Source organism: Nicotiana tabacum, chromosome 12 (assembly GCF_000715075.1).
Source record: "Nicotiana tabacum cultivar K326 chromosome 12, ASM71507v2, whole genome shotgun sequence".
In the NCBI taxonomy this organism is placed as follows: Eukaryota; Viridiplantae; Streptophyta; class Magnoliopsida; order Solanales; family Solanaceae; genus Nicotiana; species Nicotiana tabacum.
In genome coordinates this window covers 36,283,688-36,307,994 of record NC_134091.1, presented here as the reverse complement: position 1 = coordinate 36,307,994, position 24,307 = coordinate 36,283,688, and the positions used below count along the sequence as shown (strand labels likewise).

The following is a 24,307-nucleotide window of genomic DNA, read 5'->3' as shown; positions in this document are numbered from 1 at the left end:
GATAGGTTACTTTCGTTTGGGCCTGTTCATGGGCATGCACTTGTTCATTATGTAATATTTGTACTTGTATTCGTTATATGGGCCTGTAATAATTTATAAATAAATGATTGAGGAGTTAGTGAAACGGGAAAGCGAGTATATTTTAATTTTCACCTAAATGGGTAGAAAATCTGTCCATAGGATCTATTTGATTTACCTACTATTTGTTTGACATGCCTTAACTCTATACACACATAAAAATCGCGCATATAGGAAATCACACACTTCACTTAACTTGTCTAATACATGTACATTATTCAAAGCATATTGGTTTAAGTAAATATTATACTTGTTTTCACGTCTACTGTTGTGCACTATTAGACAACATGTATATAGGAACCAAACGCCAATAATTACTTGTTTAGTTATTAGACAACATGCCTATAGGATGCAATAATACATGCCTTCGCTAATGTTCACCTAGATACTATGACTATAGGGCATTAACTAATTGACTAATTGTCCACTTCTGTCGTATTATTACACTGCCCTCCTAGATGATATGCCTATAGGAACAAGCATGATAAAATTGAGTTCAAACACCAACTATTAGAAATCTTGCCTATAGGATACTGTTACTCACCTAGGAAGCATGTCTATAAAATCTAAAGGTGGTAATCCTGAGTTTTCGAACTGTTTTACCGCCTCATTGTGCAAATAATTTAGAGATCATGCATGTAGGGTTTTGTAATACATGTAATATGCAAACAACAACACTAACCGACACTCGAAATCAGAATCGCGTAGAAGCCATATCCATAGGACTTTATGACTCTGACCCATCTTAATTCCGACACTGCCTACTGCCTAATATAAGAATTTGCATGCGTGCCTTTGTTGCTTATGTGTGGAGGCTGACTTGAGCCCTCTATTGTCTTTATGTGTAGTTCTATGTATTTTGAATGTGCGCCTAGTTTTATCTTTTGAGCACCCTAAGTAAAGTCTAGAACCACCCAAATAATAGGTCCAAAGCCTCCTGGACCATAGGCACGGGACGAGTAGTGCACTCATAGGATACGTCTAGAATTGAATTAAAGCGCTTTAAGTAAACAACTTTAACATAGTAATTGGGTAGCATGAGATGATAGTATGTGCCCGCTGAATGATATGAGCAACCCCTTTAGGCTAAAAAAACTTAGGACCTCCCCCCTCATTTGTATGTTTATTATTCGCACTATGTCTTTTGAACTTATAATAATTAAGTTGTATCTTGTAACCTCTGTTGATACCCAATGTTGCTCTCATATTTTTTTAATAGTATATATACTTTCAAAATATCATTTTGCATCATTACTTAATTTACAAGAGTTATACAAGCATTTTCTATAATTTTTATAATTTTTAAAGTTTTAAAATTTATTTTCTTGCATTTTAATTACTTAAATTTGCATTAATTACCTCTTAAATTATTTTGTGATGACTTAATTTATCATTTACACCCATATATATGTTTTACAACATTTTTACTTCATTGCATATGATTGCATTTGCATTTTACCTATTTACACAATTTTTGTAAGAATAATCTACATTCTATACATAATTATATTTATTATATTATTTATGTTAGAATAATATTTTTATATTTTTATAATATTAAGCTATTATTTTTAGTATTTTATTGCATAAATAATATTTTTTGTTTTTTATTAATCACTTTTATAAATTATTGTTTCATAAATTTTGTATATTTAATTTTTATAGCCCAATGAAGAGCTAATTTTCGGACCAAACAGACCCAAATCCATGACCCAATCCCTTAGCCCAAACCAAACGACCCTTTTGATTTAACCCGGTCGCGACCCGTTAAACTAACCCGCCCCGCTCGATTATTAATCTTGGTCGTTGATTTTGAGAGATCAACGACCCACAACTACCCTACCACTTTTAACTACCCAACCCCAAACCCTAATCCCCATTCTCCTAAAGAGAGTCACCCGTGTTTCCCTCATCTCTCCTCCTCCCTCCTTCAGAAACCCTAGCCGCCTTCACCAACCTTCCCCGAATCCGATTAATTCATGGATTCCTGCCATGATTCACTTATCTTTTATGGATAATCTTGTAGTTCTTTACAAGATTATGGTATTACATAGTACCTGTCCTATTTTTGGCAAGCACCAATCTTCTGAATCAAGAGAAATCAGACTCACTCCCCAAGATTCAGACGTTTTTTCTTCTATATACACTCATGGCAAGATTATATGGGTCTGATTTACCAAGATTCTTCGGCCAATCTAAGATTTTGGGCAGAACTTGGGTTTGCCTGATTTTTCTCCTAATTTGGTTCTAAATCGATTATGCATGCTTTTCTTTCCTTATTTGTGTTTGATTGATTATATTTCCTTGTTTGTTTGTTCAATTTTATTACTATATAAATCCATCCCCCAACTCCCCCAAGACAGATTATTTGATCACTATTTTTTTAATATGTTTTTTTAAATATTTGTGACTTATAATAATATCTTTTTATGTAATTTTAAATATGTGACTTTTATTTCAAAAAACTTAGATCTTATTTTCTGAAATTACGATTAAAAATAAAAAGTTTGACACATAACTTAAATTCATATTCAGAGACATAATAAAATGCAATTACAATTTTCAGAATATATACTAGCTGCTAGGGAGAAATACTTTTAAATACTGCAGTAGAGCCCTTTTTCCATCTCTATTCTCTTCCATGTGAAATCCTACCCCTAGAGAAGCAGTAGAGCGCGGGAAAACACATAGAAAATGGAGGACATTACCAGTGAAAGAGAAATAGCTGGAGCTCTCAAGTCGAAAGTCGCGATTCAATGTGCCAAAGCTGCAATTCTAGTCTCATCGCTGAAGAACACTACTCTAAATTCTGCTATCATTGACCAAAACAAGGTCTTCATTTTATTTCCGTTTCCATGCGTTTGATTTCGTGGATAGCGATTCTTTTTAAGTTTATGATTTTTGATGATTTCAGAATGAGGAGAATTCAAAAGAGGTGGAGGAACTGAAGATGAAGATTTTGAAGGAGAAATTGAAGAATAAGAAACTCAAATTCTGCAGCGTTACGGAGTTTTTGATTCAAGTTATGGTTTTACTCTCTATTTGGACCATGCTTCTGTTGCTGGCCTTGAACTGATCTAGTCCTGTTATATCAATTCATGTTGTGGCTCTGTTCGGTAATCTGTGTATTTTGATTTTCGATGTGTTGAAATAACGTTTTTCATTGAAGTGTATTTGCTTGTTAGGTGTAAAATTCTAGAAGTATCATTGGATCGAGAACTGAGAATTTAATTGAAATACTGCAGATATTCGAATTGCATGATTTTATGGTTATGGCGTTTGTTTGTGGATAAATTTCCGTTATCTAACATGAGATTTTTTTTCCCTTTTTGCCGTAGAGCATATTTCTGATTCATTAGATTGCGTGGTGGATAATGCTTCTCTGTTTGTAATGGTATAATTGCAACTGTTAAAGCAGTAGATTGCATTTGTTTAACTTTATCTATTTCCAATTTGCTCGTGCAAGTAATCTGTTGTTTCTGGAACTTATCATTTGCTGTTTACTTCCAATTAATTGCTCACTCTAAATGGATCTCTAGTCTAGAAAGGGATTCACCAGTAAAAATAGGTGGAGCTATTTTTTTAAAATCTTATTTATATTCTTTTTCCTTGAGGATTGGTAAAGTTAAAAAATGGACTCTCTGGTCTAGAAAGGAATTCACCAGTAAAATAAGTGGAAGAATTTCCCTTTTTTAAATCTTATTTCTAATTATATTTTTTTTAATAACCGTAGTGTCCGAGTCAGCTTGCATACACCTCAACTAGTTGCACGAGATAGCTAACACCTCAACTAGTTGCACGAGATAGCTGACACGTCCCACCAACAAGAGGTACCATGTAACTTTATCTCCCAGGACTTGGATCCTCGTTACGTTAATGGATGAATTCCCGAAATGATTTAAGACATAAAAGTGGGACAATGATGATTGGAGATAATATTTTATGTATGCCAAAAGAGGCTACGAACCAGTGCTCTATCACAAGAGTACATGACCATGATAATGAATATATGCGGTATGTTAGCGTTGATCAATATTTAAGTGAATTGAGATCAAGAAATTAATTATGTGAGTAATTAGTTAAATATTGGATTAGTGGGAGACATAACTTTCCCAACACCACAAATGGAGTGCTTAGCGTACAAGATGTACACGTGTATAATTCATCACTTAATATTTTTTTGACTCTAATGAGATTTAAACATGAGAACTCATGATTTCCGTTCACTTCATTGATCACTAGGTCACACCCTTAGGTATTTCTGATTATATATATTCTTATTCCTCGAGGATTGGTAAAGTTAGTGATCATGGGCAGTGGCGGACCCAAGTGGTAGATAGCGGGTTCAACTGAACCCGCTTCACAAAAAAATAATATTGTGTATATGTATAAATTAATATTAAAGTTGTGTAAATTTTGCATAAATATTTTATTTGAACCCACTTGATAACTACTATTTTACTACTAAATTTATATATTTCTAAGATTTAACCCGGTTGCACAAAATACTGGGTCCGCCATTGATCATGGGTAAAAGATGGTCATTCTTCTTCTTTTTTTGGGATAAGCATATGCTTATGAATAGTAAAACGATGCAAGTAAAGTTGCAACTATTAGGTTACTATTCTTATTCTAGTTCTAATCTTAAAAACTAGCAGGATTCAATACCTGGTGCATATGTTGGGTTTCCTTTTGTTGCCTTCTTTAAAAGGCAGGAAAAGACACCGTAAATAACTGGTAGAGTCACTTTCTAACACTTGGATATGGAAATGAAAGTGATCAAGTAATATGATGATACAAATTAAAGTGCCCATGAAGACAGAAGTTTAATGGGTGGAAGTGACAAATGCTTAGATGTGGAAACTTGAACAGCTAAAAAGTTTGTCTCCTAGTCTTATTCAACAGCTGATAAATAAAGTAGCAGGTTGGAATAAAAAAATCCTATACAGTTGTAATAAAGAAATCAAAAACATCTTGCTTAAATAATGGACCAGTAGGCAGCAGCAACCTCCTCTCACCTTTCCACACTCCTACCTGCCCTTCCTATATTCTTTCTTTCTTATAGAGAGACTTGCTTGATGTCTCATTTTACCTCAATTTCACGAAAACAATGATCCCTTTTCTTTGGTTAATACTTCTAACACACATTAGATGGGTAAATACCGCAGATCTAGCAAATGTTTCAACTTCACAAGTCCAAAACATATTCATTTTAGCTGGACAAAGCAATATGTCCGGCCGAGGTGGTGTCACTAACCATGGCCAAAATGGCATAGTTAATGAAACATGGGATGGTGTAATTCCACCAGAATGTCAATCCAATCCAAATATCCTCAGACTCAGTGCAGGATTTACATGGGTTGAAGCTCAAGAACCACTTCACCAAGACATAGATTTGGGTAAAGTTTGTGGGGTTGGGCCAGGAATGTCATTTGCCAATTCAGTTCTTGAGAAAGATCCAAGCTTTGGAGTGATTGGTTTGGTGCCTTGTGCTATTGGGGGTACAAATATAAGTGAATGGGTTCGTGGGGGTGTTTTGTATAATCAGATGATAAGAAGGACAGAGGCTGCGTTGCAAAGAGGTGGGAAGCTCCAAGCTTTGCTATGGTACCAAGGTGAGAGTGATACCCAGACTCTTGAGGATGCCAAATTGTACAAATTTAGATTAAAGAGATTATTCAAGAGTGTGCGCCGTGATCTACAGTCACCTACTTTGCCTGTGATTCAGGTAATTGAAAAAAATATCTTTAGTCATTCAAACAATAGTTGGCAAAGGTTTTTTACTAGTAAACTTAAGGTACGTTTTATTTTAAATGTATAAAATTTTAAGTAAGCATCTTAGGATTATTCTAGATTTAAGACGTAAAATAATTGATTTGACGCTCATACTTTCAACATCACTTTTTATTAATTATCTGGGACGGAGGGATTCAGTTAGCAAGTTTTGGATGTACCGCATGAAAATTCGAGGTGGCCTAGAATGGTTGCTCTCTTTCTTTTTCGGAAAACCCAAGGTGCTTTAATTTAAAGATAAGGGGTTCAAATTCAATCCTGTGCAACTCTTTTTAATGTCATTATTGGAGTTAGTTAAGAGTGGTCCATGTCTTATTGTATTTATTAACGCAAATTGAATACTTTGGTTAATTTATTTGGTTGGTGTGGGTGTAGGTAGCACTGGCATCATCTCTAGGGCCTTATAAGGAGCAGGTTAGAAAAGCTCAACTGGGTATTAATCTTCCAAATGTAAGAACCGTTGATGCCAAAGGGCTCCCAGTGGGCATGGATTATGTGCACATTACTACACTGGCACAAGTCCATCTTGGGCAGATGCTGGCTGATGCCTTCCTTCAGACTCAGACTACTCAAGTCGTGCTTCTGCCTATTCAGACAGAGACTACTATGACTAGTAATGCCCCCAAACGATGCTCCAATTTTGTTTTGGATGTTCTACTTAGTCCATTTAGATGATGCAGCTTGGAGATTTACTTGTGGGATCAAGATCACGTACCCCGTCTATATATGGTTGTCTCACCTAAGCCAAAAGTTAAGAGCGCTTAAAACCATAGGTTGGGATCATACCAAATCAACAAATAGTTTCTTAGATATTGTTAACAGGAGTACAAAGTTACCATACGTACATGATACTCAAAACTAAGAGAAGGCCAACATATCCCATAACGTTGGATAATATTGAACATAATCTTCCAAGTGGACATGGAGCAGCGGCACCTGCTTGGTTACACTCTATTCACTTCGTTTAATTATACTTTCCCAAAAGGCACAAACCAAAAATTAATTTCATTTTTTATAAAGCTCAAGTCTTGATGTATGTATACTTCGCACACTTGCACATACAGTATATATGTGTTGGTGAATATTTATTCAATTCATGGTTTCACTTTCTGATGATTCTTTGTTTTTCTCCTTAAATAAGGCCTGTGGTTGATGGGTTATGCTTCTCCGTGGTATTACGCTGAGGAGTAAATAGGTCCGATATGATGTACTAAAGCTTCCAACTTTTGCACCAATGAAGTATTGGCTATTACTGCTTGCCTCTTTAGTACTGATTAACCTTGGTAGATTGACGATACATTATTATCTCTTCTGACGAGAGATCATTTGCTTTTGCTTACTAGTTTAACAAGGTTGGACTAACTTAATCACTCCCAAAGAAGGAAAAGTAGTCCCGTCAATGTGATAATTAATTGCAAAGCGGTTGTTGCCTCCGCAGACTTAAAATGAAGGCACCGCTGTTGAAATATCTGTACTAGTAGTATCATTTATAGGTACCTTCTTTTCATTACTGCCGCAAATGCATCGTGTAATTGCAGCGTGTGGTGCGGCAAGAATGAGCGGCAGTCAAAAGGGAAACCGAAAAGGCGGCAGTGATTTTCAGATGAATATAAAATTGGTACAACGCAATATTTGCAGCATCATAAGGGACTAGAGAACTCCCAAGTGTATTTTTTTCCAAGTCTCAAGTATCTTTATTTCCTCATAGTAGTGCAACTTCAACAGAGGCATTTATGACTGCACACGAGGATGAGTCATATACTTTGTCAAATTACACCTCTAAATAACGAGGAAGTTGACGTTTCTTTTTTCCTATAATGCAATATAGGAGGTTTTTTTCTTATGACATAAAAATAGGGGAGGGAAAGTCATCTGATTCTGATGTTTCATTTGAAATTAGTGTTAGGAGACACGGAATTTCTATTTGTGTGTGCATATGTTGGGCAGGAGATGAGCGGCAGCGGTGGCTTTGTGCTTACAAGTCTTTACCAATCTAATGGAATCTCCACTCGGCCTTAAAAAAACCACAATCAAAGATTAAGTACAACAAAAGCTAAGCTAATGCAGTTTGGAAGCACATAACAAAAATAAATGTAGCTCTACGCAACTGGTGACTTTACACTGGTGCACGTCCTCTCCAACCGAGCTCTAATCACATTATTTCTCCCAGAATTTTTTTCACACATTAATTGCAGTTATATACAGTTTTATTTTTGGGGGAAGTAAAATTCTAGTTCCTTGCAATGTGGAAAGCAGCCAGCTATACGTCTGCAATCAAAGAATCAGCGCACACACATTTCCAGGTCAAAGTTTCAGATTCTCTAGGAAGCTCTGCACTGGAGTGGGACATCTTCACCTGAGAAAGGATAAAATTAATATTTAAGGCTTTTGCCAGATAAGCTATTCCAGTGAGAAACTAAAATAAGGATGCGAGGCATGTGGCTAAACGCCAAAGGAAATACAGATGTACTATAAGACGCCCAAAAGAAAGGGGAATCAGAACGGAAAATGTACAGAGCATGCATGATAAAGTTGCAAAAACACAAAACCTGATCACTCTTCTATTTTTTGCTTCTGACAAGTTATAAAAAATGTCCCCTGAAAAATGTGTACTAAATCAATAGCGGTATATTTTATTTTTTTTTGGGGAGGGGGGGGGGGGGGGGGAGATCATTTAATGCATGGGAGCTGATTGATAATGTTTTCACAGTTATGAGAGGAAGATAGCATACTGTTACTTTTGAAAGGTTTGTGCATATCAGAATGAAATAACACTTCATTTTTGTTTCTAAAAAGTGCAAGAAAATGTTTGCCCAAAACTCTGTGCTCGCTCGGTAGCTGTATCTTTACATAGACAAAATATTTAATGCATTGGGAACAGACTGAAAGTGTAACAGCACAGCATGACAAGAAAAACAATAAAGTCTTTTTCTTGAGGTTTCTGCAATCAGAATAAATAGTAGTACCTCTAGCCAAACGCATAGGGATCATCAGCATATGGATTCAGAGATCCTTCCGAGAATAAATCACCTATGTTTGCAGGTTTTGGATGACTTCCTCCTTTAATGCTCTGCAAAACATATACGAATAGTAGAAAAAGCTGAGCATATTATAAATGGAGATTTGTCTGTCAGTCATTACTCTTTTAGCTAGTTAAGCTCTTGAAGCACCACTAAGGAGACGTGCCCGATTCTTAGATCAAGCCACAAAGGACCATTAATGGAAAGTGAAGACAAACAAGTCAAATACTGATTCATATCCTGATAACCTCTCTGTGAGTCTTGAATTTTGGTGTCTCTTTATGATTGTGCTTTAATGGATTCTTTAAATATAAAGGTTAGTCATCTCAGCATTGACATGACAACAGGGTAGTAACACTGATATATTGGAATCTGGTAACAAAGGCAGGTGAACACAAAGCAAGTCAATGAATGAGTCATACCCTGATAACCTCTCTGGGAGTCTTCACTTTTGGTGTCCTTTTCTTCTTGTTCTTTGATGGATCCTTTCATAATCAGTAATATAAAGTTTAGGCTCATCGTACATTGGCGGGCCAGAAGTCTAGAAACTGACAGATTGAATCTGGTAACAATGGCCAGCAATGCTGCTAAGGATTCAATTTTACGTACATCAAACATGACTGTGCTTTTCGTTTTTCTTCGTTTTGTGATTGTTCTGCCATTTGTGGTTTCAACTTCATATTCATGATGAGTCACCTGCAATTTACGAAGCGATCAAGAAAAATAAGTGAGATAGGACACAAAGACCAATTTAGGTGTCTGTGATGATCAACTGAAAAGGCTAAATGCAGAAATAACCATGCAGATCTTAAGAAGGTATGTTCACCAAAGGGGATGAAATCAGAGCATAAGTAAGATGCTGAAAATCAGTTATCTAATGCAAAAATAATCTGTAATAAATCTGGGTTGCATGCACTGAGATAAGGCATCAGCTAACTCATTCTACAGCACTAAGTGCTACTTATTCTCAAAGCTAATTTTGCAGAAAGCTAATTAAGGGGAACCGTTTGGATTACAGATAATTGCAGTTAGCCACTTACCTTCCTACTATGTTTGGGCATACTAATAACACTTCCTGTATTCACCTTCTCCACTTTCCTCAACAAATTTGATACAGGTGTTTGACTTCCTTCCAGATAATGTGCATCCTACCAAACCGTTGAGATATAAGCTAAGATCAGCAAGCTAGACAGAAATATTGAAAGGCAACGAGAATAGTATTTTGCTTTGCATGTTTACCACATCCTTAGCTTCAGCTCTCACCGGTGCAAGCTGGCCCTTTTTGCAACTATCAGATTGGTTTCTTTTGGTCAATGACCCAGAGTGCTTCTGCAGATTTCACAAATGTTCAGCACTAATAGTTGAAGTTAGATTTATTTACCAAGTTGGCTGTATTTAACGTGTTCAAAATCCCCTCAAGTAAGCAATCAAATTAATCCTTCCACATCTCTTTCAGTTTCAGATCAGAAATATATAGCAAGTTGTGAAAATCTCTATCATAGGTCAAGTGGAGTCTTTATTTGTTCTCATGTAGGAGCGAGTCATATCCAAAAGATCTCTGGTAGACGAATAAAACTTGTAGTTAAAACTTCAGTGGACAACAAGATACAGATTAGAAGACACAAGTTGAACCATTATAACACAAATATACTTCTGTAGTTGTAGTGTTACCTAATAAGGAAGAGAACATAATCTATTTGTATATAAATTAAAAACTGATCAATCAGCAGATTTATATGCTAGTGTTTCAACTGCAATAACTTCCTACAGCTATGTGGTGGTTGATTTCTGACAATTTGATAGTTCATTAATTACAGTACGATATGCTTTGATAATCAAATTTAAATCCTCAGAAAGTTCTATTAAATCAGAAAGGATCCACTAAACTATGTAATGATTGCTGACAGCAACTGGGTGAAAGATGGCCAATGTTAAATCTTAAAAACAAATATTTCTAAAAACAATCAAACAGAACCTCCTTCTAACCGGAGAGAATAGGAATCTTTTTTCCCTCTTGTGGCCGGGGGCGGTCTATGCATCTAAAGAATAAAGAGTCAAACCTTCTTTGAAGTCACTTCTTCCTCTTCCGGATTATTTCCCATTACTTTCCATTGCAACTGCAACAGAGCCCTCTGTTTCTCCTCCTGAGATAAGACACAAGTACAATAAGACAAAAAATCACTGTGAGTAGAAACTCATTTAAAACATACTTTAGACTTCAGCATATCCAACTCCTCCTGCAGTCTTCTGCATTCATCCTCAAGCTCAAGTCTCAGAGCTCTTAACTGAGCTTCATGCTCATTCCTCATTGAACTTGTTTTCTGAGAGAAATATCACACCTCAGCGACTAAGGCAATATGCATGCAGAATAATGAGCTAAGACACAAAAACAAAGCTGAAGAAAGTTTACTTCTCTCAGTTCATTTTCATACTGAAGTCGGACACGTTTTAGCTCTTCATTGTGACTGGAAACAAGACTCATTTCCTTCTTGCTGTGTTCTTGTTGAATATGACATACCTGCGGCAAAATGCTTCAGCTATAGGCTAAATGAAGTCTGTTTTCAACATATTCATACACTTCTGTCTTTGAAGCCCAAGAAGTGCTGGGTGTCTTATCTGAATTACATAGTAAAGCAAGCAGAAGGTTTTATGTTTCTTTGGCAGCATACTTAGCCTAACTGGCTGTCTGGACTCCAGATACATGGTGGGCAAAATAGAATCCATTAGATCTGACAAACGGGATAAGTACAATAATCTTTTAATGTGTTAGGCGACCAAACTACTATAACTGATGATAAGTTAATAATAGCCAACATGTTCTTATAGATATTTACAGTCTAGCATGAGAAAAGGTTATTTAGGAAATTAAATAGAGTTGAAGTTTGGGAAAATGCTTCCTTGAAGGTAGCTTCTACATAAGCGTGAAAAATCACATTTTAGTTGCCCACTCGCAATCTTGATTCCAGTTGGCAAACTACTCATAAAATCACGTTTGAACCTCAAGTATCATTTCAAACCTTGAAATGTTGTTCCTAAGAGGATCTAAGCAAGATCCTAAATTCATTTTCGTTGAGAAGCATGATAACACAATAATTCTAATAAATGAACACAAAATATTTACATGAGGATCATCGTGCTCAAGAGTTTCCCTACAACCTTAACAAATAAGTGTGAGAATCATGAAAGAGTATTGAACTTCAATGCAACTGAAACACTAATATCTGACAGGAGTCAAACTAGAAGACACAAAGATAAACCTGAACTGTGTGCAAAAGAATAACTTTGAAAGAAGGGATACAGTAGAATAATTAGAGTGTTAATCTTGGAATTTATTAGAAAATATAGAAGTTTTCATGACCCTAAGAAGCAAATGATAATTGTACATCCTTTACCATACATACCAAAGCAGCATGTTCTTCCTGTACATGCTTCAAGTTCTGATTAGATTCTTCTCTGTATTCCAACAGCTTTAACTCACAGTTTCTTTCCATCTCTCCAATAATTTTTTCAGCCTGAGATTAATAAATGAAGTGAAAGGCGAAGATATATTTCCAGTCAAAATATGCTTCAACATAAGAATCAATAGCTACCTTCTCCTTCTCTAGATTGATACTTTCCAACTTCTCCAAGTCATACTTCCTCCGGATGTCACTGATGGCCTGAGAAAGATCCTACGAGTGTAACTTGTTGGATAGGAGCAAACATATACAGAAACACCAGATAGAATATTTTAAGATTAACCTGATCATTTTTCTGAGATAATTCCTTTAAATGCCTAGAAAGTTCTAGTTGTTTGCTTTCTAACATCTGATCATGCTGCTTTTTAGCTTCTGCAAGGTTGCTTTCAGCAGCAAGCAAAGATGCTTGAATCTGCAATAAGGTACAAAACACAAGGCATTTAAACACACTGTATTGGATTTAGTAGGATCTGTAAAACTAAAGGTATCCATAGAAAAAACCTTTTCTCTCTCAGCTTCCAATTGTTTCTGCCTGTCCTGAAGTTCCTGAACAAGCTTATCTTTCTCCTCCAATTTATTGTTAATCTCTGCAACATGCTTCTCCAGTGATTCCACTGTTTCTGTGTACTTGTCAATTTCCTTGCGTAAAATATGGATTTCATCTTCCTTTTTCTGCATGTCTGATTGAAGCTTTTCAATATGGTCCTTGTTATCTGTTTCCATCTCAGAGAGTTTCACCAATAAATTTTGCTGCAAGATATGAAAATTGATCTTGTTATGTTTAATCAGACACTGTTACTAATGAATGTTCTGTGAGAAGAATTAACCATTTCATTCTCCGATAGTTTTGAATTTTCTGATAAAGCGACAACATTCTCCTGCAGCTTGCTAATCAGCACTTCCATCTCCATCTTCTTGGAAAGAAGCAGTTCTGCTTCAGACTCTAATTTTCTAATCCGATCTTCTGCTAAACGGGATTCTTCAGCATGCTGCACCATTGCACATTCCTGCTCGTTCTGAAGTGCAGAGACTTTGTCCTTCAAGTCCTTATTAGCTAACTTTAGAGAATTTTTCTCTGATATAACGCTTGTATATTGATCCTGGAGCTTGTCAAACTTTCGTTGAGCATGCCGAGCAGCAAGTTCCCCCTTCTCTCTCATCATTTCAAATCCAGCGTCAAATAAAGCATTAAGCTGAACTATCTTCTCCGCAAAGGCGAGACTTTGACTATCCAAATGAGTAAACTTTATCACCATTTGATTCACAAACTCATTAAGGTTCTTTATCTCCTGAAGTGATGTATCTAATTGTTTGGCAAAGTTGCTATTTCTAGATACCAAATCACTTCTTTCTTTATCCAAATTCTTTTTGACATTCCTCAAGTCCTCCAGTTCATCTTCTTTTAATCTTGATTCGAGATGTAATTCTTCCAACTTGGACTTCAAATTCTCCACTGCAAGTCCATTAGCTGCTACAGTAGCTTCGAATTCCTTGATCGTGGCATCTTATAAAAAAAATAAGAGAAAGAAACAAGTAAATAAAGGGAGAAAAGTATTTAGAACTGAGAAAGTTACCAAGAGGTAATTATCACAAAAAGTAGAGATGTTAAGATCTGTGTCAGTAGTAGGACATCTCTGCGCAGAATGAAGCATAACATGAAAAATTTCTCTTTCTGATTAACTAGACAAATGACCTTAAAGAGCACTAATACCTCTTTAGGAGACACCAAGTCTATGAAAAGTTTTATAGTTAAATGAATGTTAAAGGACACAATATGAATCCAATGGATGGAGAAGAACTTGAAATGACAGACGACTTCAAGAGAATTGTCAAATGCAACTGTTTCCCAAAGACGGTGAACAGTTTCAGTTACAGCGTAACATATAAAAAGAGATATATCTCAAACAAGACTTGAATCCCTCGACTTGAAATTTCCCCCTAGGTTCATAGAGGAGAAACTATGGGCTTTGGCACAGACCAGTCTACGAGCTTCTTATGTAGTTAAGAGCAGCCACACATAGATCATTCAAAAACAAATTAACCATGTAATAAAAGTGAAATAGAATGTGGACTGCTTAAGTCCATATTGAATCAACCAAAGGGACAGGCACTTAAAAGACAACAGAATTAACATAAATAAATAAAAAAGAAGAGGGGATTAGCTAGTTGAGGCAGACGGTAGAACCATTTTTTTGTACGCAACATCTGCTATTTATCGAAAGTTGAGGTACAAGCACAAAAGCTCTTAGATCATAGCTATTTACCTTTCTCCTCAATTACACTGATACTTTTGCTCTGTTCAACCCTGAAAGAGTTCTCCATTTTCTCCTTCTCGATACCGAGTTCATTCAGCTCCCTTTTACCTTTATTGACAACCCAAAAACATGTTAGGCAACTTTAAACATTAGTATCTAAGAAGCATAAACCTCTAGTTATTCAGTAGCATATATGGTATCTAACTACTTAGAAGCTTCTCAATTGGTGATAAAAATATATCGCATAATAAGGCATTATTAACTTACAATTTCTAACAGTTTCTTCAGAGGATTCCAGCCTCAAAGAGAGGGCTTTAATGTTGTCCTGCAAGTTATCAATAACAACAGAAGTTGCAGATCGTCTATCTTCAAAAGATGCCTTGTCTTTTTCAGCTGTAGAGTCAAGTGCACAATCCAAAAATATTAAAAAGCCAGAAAGGATTGTTCTATCTGCTTTGCATCCGGATATTCTTCAAAGGAAAGTTACGGTGACATACCATCCTGAACCACACCAGCTAGGTGCTGTAAAGTTTCAGTTAGCTGATCACACAAAGTCTTTGTTGAAGAAAATTTAGATTCCAGCCCTTTCCAAAGCTTCTCGTCTTCTTTCTGCTTCACTTTCAACTTAGCATTTTCATTGTACGCATTTTGCAACTTTTCTTCCAGCATATGAATATCTTCAATCAACTTCTTCAATTTAGAGTTCTGCATTCAATTATGAGACGCACAGTTATAAAACAAGTGAAATTACAAGTCATTAGGCCTCAAAATTCAAGCATAAAACCTAAATCCTAATAGCAGTATATTATTAATAGAAGCCTTTGTATGTTCTGTATAAGCCTACACCTGACAGCTGTATCTATGGGGACCAACACATGCCACACGCATAGAAAGATGCACTCATGCAAGCGTACACATACACACGCACTCACACACACAAACCCGTGCATTGGTGTACAAAATGGAACATTTCAACGAAATTACCGCCAATTGCAGATCAGTTTTAGCAGAAGCTTGCTCCTTCACCAATTTCTCTGTTGACGATAGAAACAAATGAGCAATTTATTTTAAGAAGTAGCATACATTTTTTCAGAAAATTTAGAAAACTAATACATTAATCAACTAATAACCTGCTGTAAGCTTCAAATTCGCAAAACTTCCAGAAGAAACCATGTCAGCGGACATGCGCGTCGTTATCGGCATGGCTTTCGCAGCTCCTAAACCAGCTCCGGCCAGCGATTTGAAGTGATCGCGGCCTTTCATGCCTGATAATCCTAAAAGCTTACTCATTTTCTAATAAAACACAAATAATCGCCGAATTTCCCAATATACACGACGTAGGAATCCTTCTACGTTGATTTTGTGGCCTAATCGATCACAAAGCAAGGATGTAAAACCCTAGAAATCGAAAACATCGAAGCGATCGGCTCTGTGAACTTAGCTTTTCGTTTTCGTGTTGAGTAAGAAACTGTATCGGAGAAGAAAATTCTAGAAAAGGAATCTCGAAGAGAACGTCGCCTGCGATTCTGTGAGAATGAACATTTGAAATGGAATGGCGCGAAGGAAATGGGATATTTATAGAGATGGTTGGCCGGGGGAGATATTTCATGTTTCTTTTACATAGCGGAAAAATAAAAAGAAGTGGGAGAATTGCAATTTGGTCCCTTGATTATAAGAAATATGTAATTTTATCCCTCAGTTCATTGATTGATAATTTGATTATAAAGGCTTCATTTGCTTGAAACAGGGAAAGGGAAGGCAACAAAGTGAGAAATGAAAAGTATGAGAAGGGAAAACAGAGAGAAAACAAGGGAAAGCTTGTATTGGATTATAAATAGATACTCTATTTTTGTTATATTTGTCTACCTTTTTTTAATAACCATATGAATCTGAAACCCATTAGTTGAAGTAATATAAATTTGCACTAGGCAAGACTCGAAATTAAAACATTTAATTAATGATAGAGGATCTCATCATCCATCCGTGAACACCTAATTTTTCACTATATTTGAATTTTGATCACCTTCTATTGTGTAATTATTTTTAAAAATTTAATATATATTTTTTAGCCTTGTTACTTTTTTTTTATATATAGGATTAAAATTAAAAATAATTTAAAAGGTCAATTATTACTATTAATATTATTTTATTTTTATTTTTATCTTTTTTTTTAAAATAAAATAAATTAAAAAACAAATAAATAAATAAATTTTTAAAATTTTTTTTGGATGGGAATAAAAAATAGGAAAATTAGAAATATGGAATTTAAAAGTAAAAGTAAAAGTAGGTGGAGATTGTTTAATAAAAAAGTAAAAGAAAGTGGAAAATAAAAAATAAAAAATAAAAGAATGTGGAAATTTAAAAAATAAAAAGTAAAAGAAAGTTGGAATTAAAAAATAAAATTAAAGGTAGGTGAAAATATAAAAAAAAAGTAAAATAAAGTGGAAATTAAAAAAAAGAAAAGTAAAATAAGTGAAAAATAAAAATTAAAAAAACTAAAAAAAATGAAAATTTAAATATAATAAAAATAAAAAGAGGAAAATTAAAAAATAAAAGTAAAGAAAAGTGGAGAATTTTTTTTTAAAAGGAAGAAAAATGGGAAGTGGGGCATTTTTAAATTAAAAATAATAAAATAATTAAAAAAACTGAAAAAATTTTAAAATTTTTTCTATAAATAGAAGAGAAAATGTGTAACGACCAGGCCGGTCATTTCGATAGTTATAACCCCATTTTCCCCATTTTTACTACTCTTTTTGTGTCATTCAGCTATATTATGTTGTATTGGGTTAGTTGATTTGGGTACGGAAGGAACTCAGAGTGAAATGAGACACTTAGTCTCATAATTGAAAATTTTAAGTTAGAAAAGTGGACCGGATATGGACCTATGTGTAAACGACCTCGGATTTGAATTTTGATGATTCCAATAGCTCCGTATGGTGATTTTGGGCTTAAGAGCGTGTCCGGAATATTATTTGGAAGTCCGTAGAGGAATTAGGCTTGAAATGCCGAAAGTTTTATTTTTGAGAAGTTTGACCGGGGGTGACTTTTTGATATCGGGGTCGGAATCCGATTCTGAAAATTGAAATACCTCTGTTATGTCATTTAGGATTTGTGTGCAAAATTTGAGGTCAATCGGACGCGATTTGATAGGTTCCGGAGTTGTTTGTAGAAATTAGAAATTTCAAAATTCATTAGGCTTGAATTGGGGCATAATTCATGGTTTTAGAGTTGTTTGAGATGATTTAAGGATTCGACTAAGTTCGTATGATGTTTTAGGACTTGTTGGTATATTTGGTGGAGGTCCCGAGGGACTCAGGTGAGTTTCGGATGGTTAACGGATAAACAATTGAACTACAACAACTGCTGCAATTTCCTTCTGTTGGAAATTTCTTCTGCCAGAATCGAGCCCAGAAATCTCTCAGAATCGAGCCCAGGGTCGAGGGCCACGATGGAAGCCATGATCGAGCCCAGGGTCGAGGGCCATGATCGAACCCATGGTCGAGGGTCACGGTCGAAAGTCGGATCGAAGACATTATCGAAGGCCTAGGATCGAAAACCAAGATCGAAGGCCTAGGATCGAGAACCAGGATTGAGGACCAGGATCGAAGGCCAAGATCGAGGCAGAACCGAGGTTGTCTGGGCAGAATTATAAAAATAGGGACTTCGTCTCATTTGCTATTTTTGACAAATTGGATCTTGAGGAGAGGCAATTTTTGATATATTTTCAAGAAAAACTTGAGATAAGTCCCTTGTGATCATTTCTACTCCATAATATTGAATTATCATCGAATAATCCGACTAGATTACATGATTTTGAGGCGTAAATCGGAGATTGGAACTTAGAAATTGGGAAATAAGATTTGTAGATTTGAGGGTCGAGTTGAGGTCGTATTTTGGTAATATTGATATGGGTAGACTCGTGGTTGAATAGGATTTTGGATTTTATAACTTTTGTCGGGTTCCGAGACGTGGGCCCCATAGACAATATTTTAGCCAATTTCGGATTTTGGTCTAATTTTGAAGCCTTTCTTGTGGAATTCATTCCATTAGCGTATATTGATGGTATTATACTGATTGCGAATAGATTTGGAGCATTTGGAGGCCGAGTCCAGAGGCAAGAGCATTGCAGGGTAGAGATTTGACCGTTTTGAGGTAAGTAACGATTGTAAATCTAGTCGTGAGGGTATGAAACCCCGGATTTCGTATCATTCTATTGTTTTGAAGTGACGCACATGCTAGGTGACAGGCGTGTGGGCGTGCACTTTTGGGGATTTGTGACTTCGTCTGTCCCGTAGCAACTGTAAAGTTGCATACTTTGTTGAAACCATTTGATACTTATATGTTTTAGAAAGAATTTCTGTAAATTGGGCTGAATGCCATGTTTGGGCCTTGTGCCAAAGCTGTTTGGACCCTTAGGGGTTGTTTCTTACCATCCTCTCATTGTTTTCGATTGAAAATCTATACTCAGTCATGTTTATACTTGTTTATCGCATAACTCAGTTTTATGACTCTATTTTGATGCATATAAATGTTTTGGGCCGAATGCCATATTTTACTAAAATGCCCGAGTGGCTTGAGAGGTTTATGATTGACTGAGGACGAGGGACTGATTCTGAGGATGAGTGTGGATCGGGGCTGCCCGCCTGTAGCATATTTATGTTTGATATCAGCCGAGGGACTGATTGTGAGGATGAGTGTGGATCGGGGCTACCCGCCTGCAGCATACTTTATTATTACAGCACGTAAGTTGTCCATGCATATTATAGCGCTTGGGCTGAAGGAGCCCCTCCGGAGTTTGTACACACCCCCAGTGAGCGCAGGTACCTACTGAGTGCGAGTGCCGAGTGCTGAGTGACTGGGAGGCATGAGCGATTGTGAGGTATACCAGAGTGGCAAAAGTGATTGTGAGGTATGCCCGATTGGCATGAGTGACTGTGAGGTTTGCCCCGAGGGGCTGTATATGAGTGATGTTTTGCCCGAGGGGCTGTTTATGATTTCATCATTTTTGCTCACCTTTGCATTGAGCCTTTGTTTGAAAAATTGTTGGAAAAATGTCTTTAAATGATTTTTACTGGAACTGGGTTTAAACGAGATGTTTGATTCAAATCCTGATTTTTAAAAGCATATGGTATTTTACTGAGATTTTCTGATATGAGCGTTATATGCTTTATTGCTCGTCACTACTGCTCAGTCTTTATTTAATGTTGTTACTTACTGAGTTGGCGTACTCACGTTACTCCGTGCACCTTGTGTGCAGATTCAGTTGTAGCTGGATACGGTAGCGGTTATTTAGTGTTCTGGTTGCAGATTTTCTTGGAGATAGCAAGGTAGCTGTTTGGCGATCGCAGCCCCTGCTCTTCTCCCTCTTATATTCCTCTAGTTGTATTTAACTATTTTTCGGGCTGAGTTAGCCTTGATATTGTTAGACAGATTGTAGTATATTCTCATGACTAGTGACACCCCGATGTCGGATTTTTTTTCTTTTTCGCACTTCTGTTTTTCTTTAATTTGAACTCTTTAAATGGAGGTTTTACGTTAAATAACCTTGAAATTATCTTTGAAATGAAAATATCGGTTTGTTTTGGAAATGAGTCTGTTTGCCTAGTTCCACGATAGGCGCCATCACGACGGGGTTTAGTTTTGGGTCTTGACAGACTGGTATCAGAGCCTAGGTTACATAGGTCTCACGAGTCATGAGCGGGTTTAGTAGAGTCTTGCGGATCGATACAGAGACATTTGTACTTATATGTAGGACGCTACAGAACCTTTAGGAAACTCCACATTCTTGAATTCTTGTCGTGCGAATCTGTTGATTCTAGTAACTAAACATCTGTTGTTTCATTCTCTCACATATGGTAAGGACTCGTACTACCGGTCAGAAAGGCCAGCCACCAGTACCACCAGCCAGGGCCGCAAGAGGTCAAGGCCGCAGTAGAGGTCGTGGTAGGGGCAGAGGTACATCAGTTGGAGCAGTACCTACAGATCCACCGGTTGTCCCAGATCAGGACCAAGTTCCAGTTGTCGATGCACCAGCTCAGACACCACTTGTGCCTATCGTGATTCCAGGCCTTCAGGAGGCCCTAGCTCAGATTCTAACAGCGTGTACTGGCCTTGCTCAGATGGTCTCTATTTCGACGGCTGCAGCCACTTCTCAGGCCAGAGGAGGCACTCAGACTCCCGTCGCTCGCACACCCGAGCAGGTTATTCAGGGACTTCAGACACTGGAGGCACCACCAGCCCAGCCGATTACTGTTGCTCAGGATTATATGGTTCCTGCTATGCCTGAGGATGATCAGCGCAGGTTGGAAAGGTTTGGGAGACTTCAACCACCACCTTTCAGTGGCACAGAGAGAGAGGATGCTCAGGACTTTTTAGACAGGTGTTAGAGGATACTCCGTAGTGCTGGTATTTTGGAGACTTGTGGGGTCTCATTCACTACCTTTCAGTTTTATGGGGATGCACTCAGATGGTGGGAGACTTACGAGAGGCGTAGGCATGTTGGCGCAGCACCCCTTACTTGGCAGCAGTTCTCCGTGGTCTTTTTGGAGAAGTTCGTGCCTCGATCCCACAAAGAGGAGCTGCGTAGACAGTTTGAGCGGCTCCGCCAACGTGATATGTCTGTGACGCAGTATGAGATGCGGTTCTCCGAGTTGACCCGTCATGCTATCTGGTTGGTTCCCACGGACAGGGTGAGGATCATGAGGTTTATTGATGGCCTCACTTATCAGCTACAGTTGCTCATGACCAGGGAGCAGGTTTCGGGTGCTACCTTTGATGAGGTTGTCGACATTACTCGGCAGATTGAGATGGTTCGCGGTCAGGAGAGGGTTGAGCGGGAGTCTAAGAGGCCTCGTTGTCAAGGTGGATTCAGCGGTGCTCCTTTTGGGGATCAGTTTCAGCACGGTAGAGGTCGTCATTTTAGACAGGCTCAGTCAGCTCGACCATTTCATCGGGGTGCATCATCTAGCCATAGTTCTCACAGTTCTCATTAGGGCCACTCATCACTTAGTGCCCTTCCAGTTCAGAGTTCATCCCGTGCTCCACCTGTTCAGGGCTCTTCCATGCCAGGGTCTTCTACCAGTCATCCCAGTGCTAGGGGTTCCCTTCAGTTTCCGTCGCCAGTACCAGGAAGTTGTTTTGAGTGTGGGGAGCTTGGGAATATGTGGAGGTAGTGTCCTCGTCGTCATGGAGGTCTATCTCAGCAGAGGAGTCTGCCTCCGACTACAGCACCAGCTACCTCACCACCCGCCCAGTCAGCTCGGGGTGGAGGTCAGTCAGCTAGGGGTCGCCCTAGAAAGGGAGGCAGATTAGGGGGTGGTCAGACCAGTTTCTATGCTCTCCCTGCCAGACCAGATGATATTGCTTCAGATGCTATGATTACAGGTATTGTCTCAGTTTGCCACAGAGATGCCTTAGTATTATTTGACCATGGTTCCACGTATTCATATATTTCCTCGTATTTCGCCCATTTTCTGGATATGCCCCGTGAGTTTTTAGTTTTATCTATATACGTATCTACTCCTGTGGGCGATACTATTATTGTGGACCGCATATATCGGTCATGTGTGGTGACTATTGGGGGTTTGGAGACCTGAGTGAATCTATTGTTGCTCAGTATGGTTGACTTTGATGTGATATTGGGTATGGATTGGTTATCTCCATGTCATGCTGTTCTAGATTGTCATGCTAAGACGATGACATTGGCTATGCCGGGAATTCTGAGGTTTGAGTGGAGCGGTTCTGTAGATTATGTACCAAGTAGGGTGATTTCATATTTGAAGGCTCAACGCATGGTTGAAAAGGGTTGCCTATCTTATTTGGATTTTGTGAGGGATGTTAGTGCATAGACTCATGTCATTTATTTTGTTCCGGTGGTATGTGATTTTCCGGATGTGTTTCCTGCAAACCTATTGGGCATGCCGCCTGACAGGGATATTGACTTTGGTATTGATTTGGTGCCGGGCAGTCAGCCCATTTCTATTCCACCGTATCGTATGGCACCGACGGAGTTGAAGGAATTGAAAGAACAACTTCAGGAACTCCTTGATAAGGGGTTTATTCGGCCTAGTGTGTCACCTTGGGGTGCACCGGTTCTATTTGTGAAAAAGAAGGATGGTTCTATGAGAATGTGTATTGATTACAGGCAGTTGAACAAGGTCACAGTCAAGAATAAGTATCCTTTGCCTCGCATTGATGATTTATTCTACCAGCTTCAGGGAGCGAGGGTGTTCTCCAAGATTGATTTGAGGTCCGGTTATCACCAGCTGAATATTCTGGATTCAGATATTCTTAAAACAGCTTTCAGAACTCGATATGGCCATTATGAGTTCTTGGTGATGTCTTTTGGGCTGACCAATGCCCCAACAACGTTCATGCATTTGATGAACAGTGTATTCCAGCCCTATTTGGACTCATTCGTTGTTGTATTTATTGATGACATCCTGGTGTACTCCCATATCCAGGAGGAGCACATTCAACATTTAAAGATTGTATTACAAAGATTGAGGGAGGAGAAGCTTTATGCAAAGTTCTCCAAATGCGAGTTTTGGCTCAGTTCAGTAGCATTCTTGGGGTATGTGATGTCCAGTGAGGGTATTTAGATGGATCCGAAGAAGATAGAAGTGGTGTAGAATTGGCCCAGACCGTCCTCAGCCACGGATATTAGGAGCTTTCTTGGTTTGGCGGGTTACTACCGTCGCTTTGTGGAGGGATTTTCATCTATTACATCGCCCTTGACCAAATTGACCCAAAAGGGGGCTCCATTCAGGTGGTCGGATGAATGTAAGGAGAGCTTTCAGAAGCTCAAGACTGCTTTGACCACGGCTCCAATGTTAGTTCTGCCATCAGCTTCAGGTTCTTACACCGTGTATTGTGATGCCTCGAGGATAGGCATTGGTTGTGTATTGATGCAGGAGGGTAGGGTGATTGCCTATGCCTCGTGGCAGTTGAAGACCCATGAGAAGAACTATCCTGTCCATGATCTTGAGTTAGCATCCATTGTTCATGCCTTGAAGATTTGGCGTCATTATTTGTATGGGGTTCATTGTGAGATCTATACTGATCACCGGAGTCTGCAGTATTTGTTAAAGCAGAAGGATCTTAATTTGCGTCAGCGGAGATGGTTGGAGCTTCTTAAGGACTATGATATCACTATTTTGTACCATCCGGGGAAGGCCAATGTGGTGGCCGATGCTTTGAGTCGCCGGGCAGAGAGTTTGGGGAGTTTAGCATATCTTCCAGTAGCAGAGAGACCTTTGGCATTAGATGTTCAGACCTTAGCAGGCCAGCTTGTCAGATTAGATACTTCGGAGCCTAGAAGAGTATTGGCTTGTGTGGTCTCCAGGTCTTCTCTTTATGACCGTATCAGGGAGTGTCAGTATGATGACCCTCACTTGCTCGTTTTTCTGGATAGGGTTCAGAGAGATGATGCTAGGGATGTGACTATTGGTGATGACGGGGTACTGAGAATGCAGGGCCAGATATGTGTGTCTAATGTAGATGGGCTTCGAGAGCTGATTCTTGAGGAGGCCCACAGCTCGCGGTATTCCATGCATCCGGGTGCCGCGAAGATGTACCAGGATTTAAGGCATCACTATTGGTGGAGGCGGATGAAGAAGGATATAGTTGGGTTTGTGGCTCGGTGTCTAAACTGTCAGCAGGTTAAGTATGAGCATCAGAGACCGGGTGACTTACTTCAGGGGTT

The 24,307-nt window shown here is 38.1% G+C and overlaps 2 protein-coding genes and 1 non-coding gene across 4 annotated transcripts; 2 read left to right on the top strand and 1 right to left on the bottom strand.

Annotated features, from left to right (window-relative positions):
• Positions 1-1,972: 1,972 nt before the first annotated feature.
• On the top strand, positions 1,973-3,372 carry LOC107810468 (uncharacterized). The gene is made up of 2 exons (XR_012697548.1): positions 1,973-2,910; positions 2,993-3,372. It is a non-coding gene; the product is annotated as an uncharacterized LOC107810468 (transcript).
• A 1,566-nt stretch (positions 3,373-4,938) lies between these two features.
• On the top strand, positions 4,939-6,987 carry LOC107810471 (putative carbohydrate esterase At4g34215). Its single transcript, XM_016635260.2, has 2 exons — positions 4,939-5,806; positions 6,247-6,987. Exons 1-2 carry the CDS (start codon positions 5,189-5,191, stop codon positions 6,544-6,546), a joined length of 918 nt encoding a protein of 305 aa, XP_016490746.1. The 5' UTR covers positions 4,939-5,188; the 3' UTR covers positions 6,547-6,987.
• An 899-nt stretch (positions 6,988-7,886) lies between these two features.
• Positions 7,887-16,267, bottom strand: LOC107810470 (synaptonemal complex protein 1). 2 transcript variants are annotated; one of them, XM_016635259.2, is made up of 19 exons: positions 15,735-16,260; positions 15,589-15,638; positions 15,102-15,309; positions 14,872-14,997; positions 14,614-14,712; positions 13,177-13,853; positions 12,851-13,099; positions 12,633-12,761; positions 12,482-12,550; positions 12,293-12,403; positions 11,302-11,409; positions 11,102-11,212; positions 10,952-11,035; positions 10,131-10,220; positions 9,932-10,039; positions 9,501-9,587; positions 9,314-9,376; positions 8,838-8,941; positions 7,887-8,227 (listed from the first exon to the last, which is right to left on the bottom strand). In XM_016635259.2, exons 1-18 carry the CDS (start codon positions 15,892-15,894, stop codon positions 8,840-8,842), a joined length of 2,631 nt encoding a protein of 876 aa, XP_016490745.1. In that variant the 5' UTR covers positions 15,895-16,260; the 3' UTR covers positions 7,887-8,227; positions 8,838-8,839. The 2 variants fall into 2 exon arrangements, 1 of the variants encoding a protein (XP_016490745.1); XR_001653664.2 differs by having other exon boundaries at positions 9,314-9,587; positions 15,735-16,267.
• Between the last annotated feature and the right edge of the window lie 8,040 nt (positions 16,268-24,307).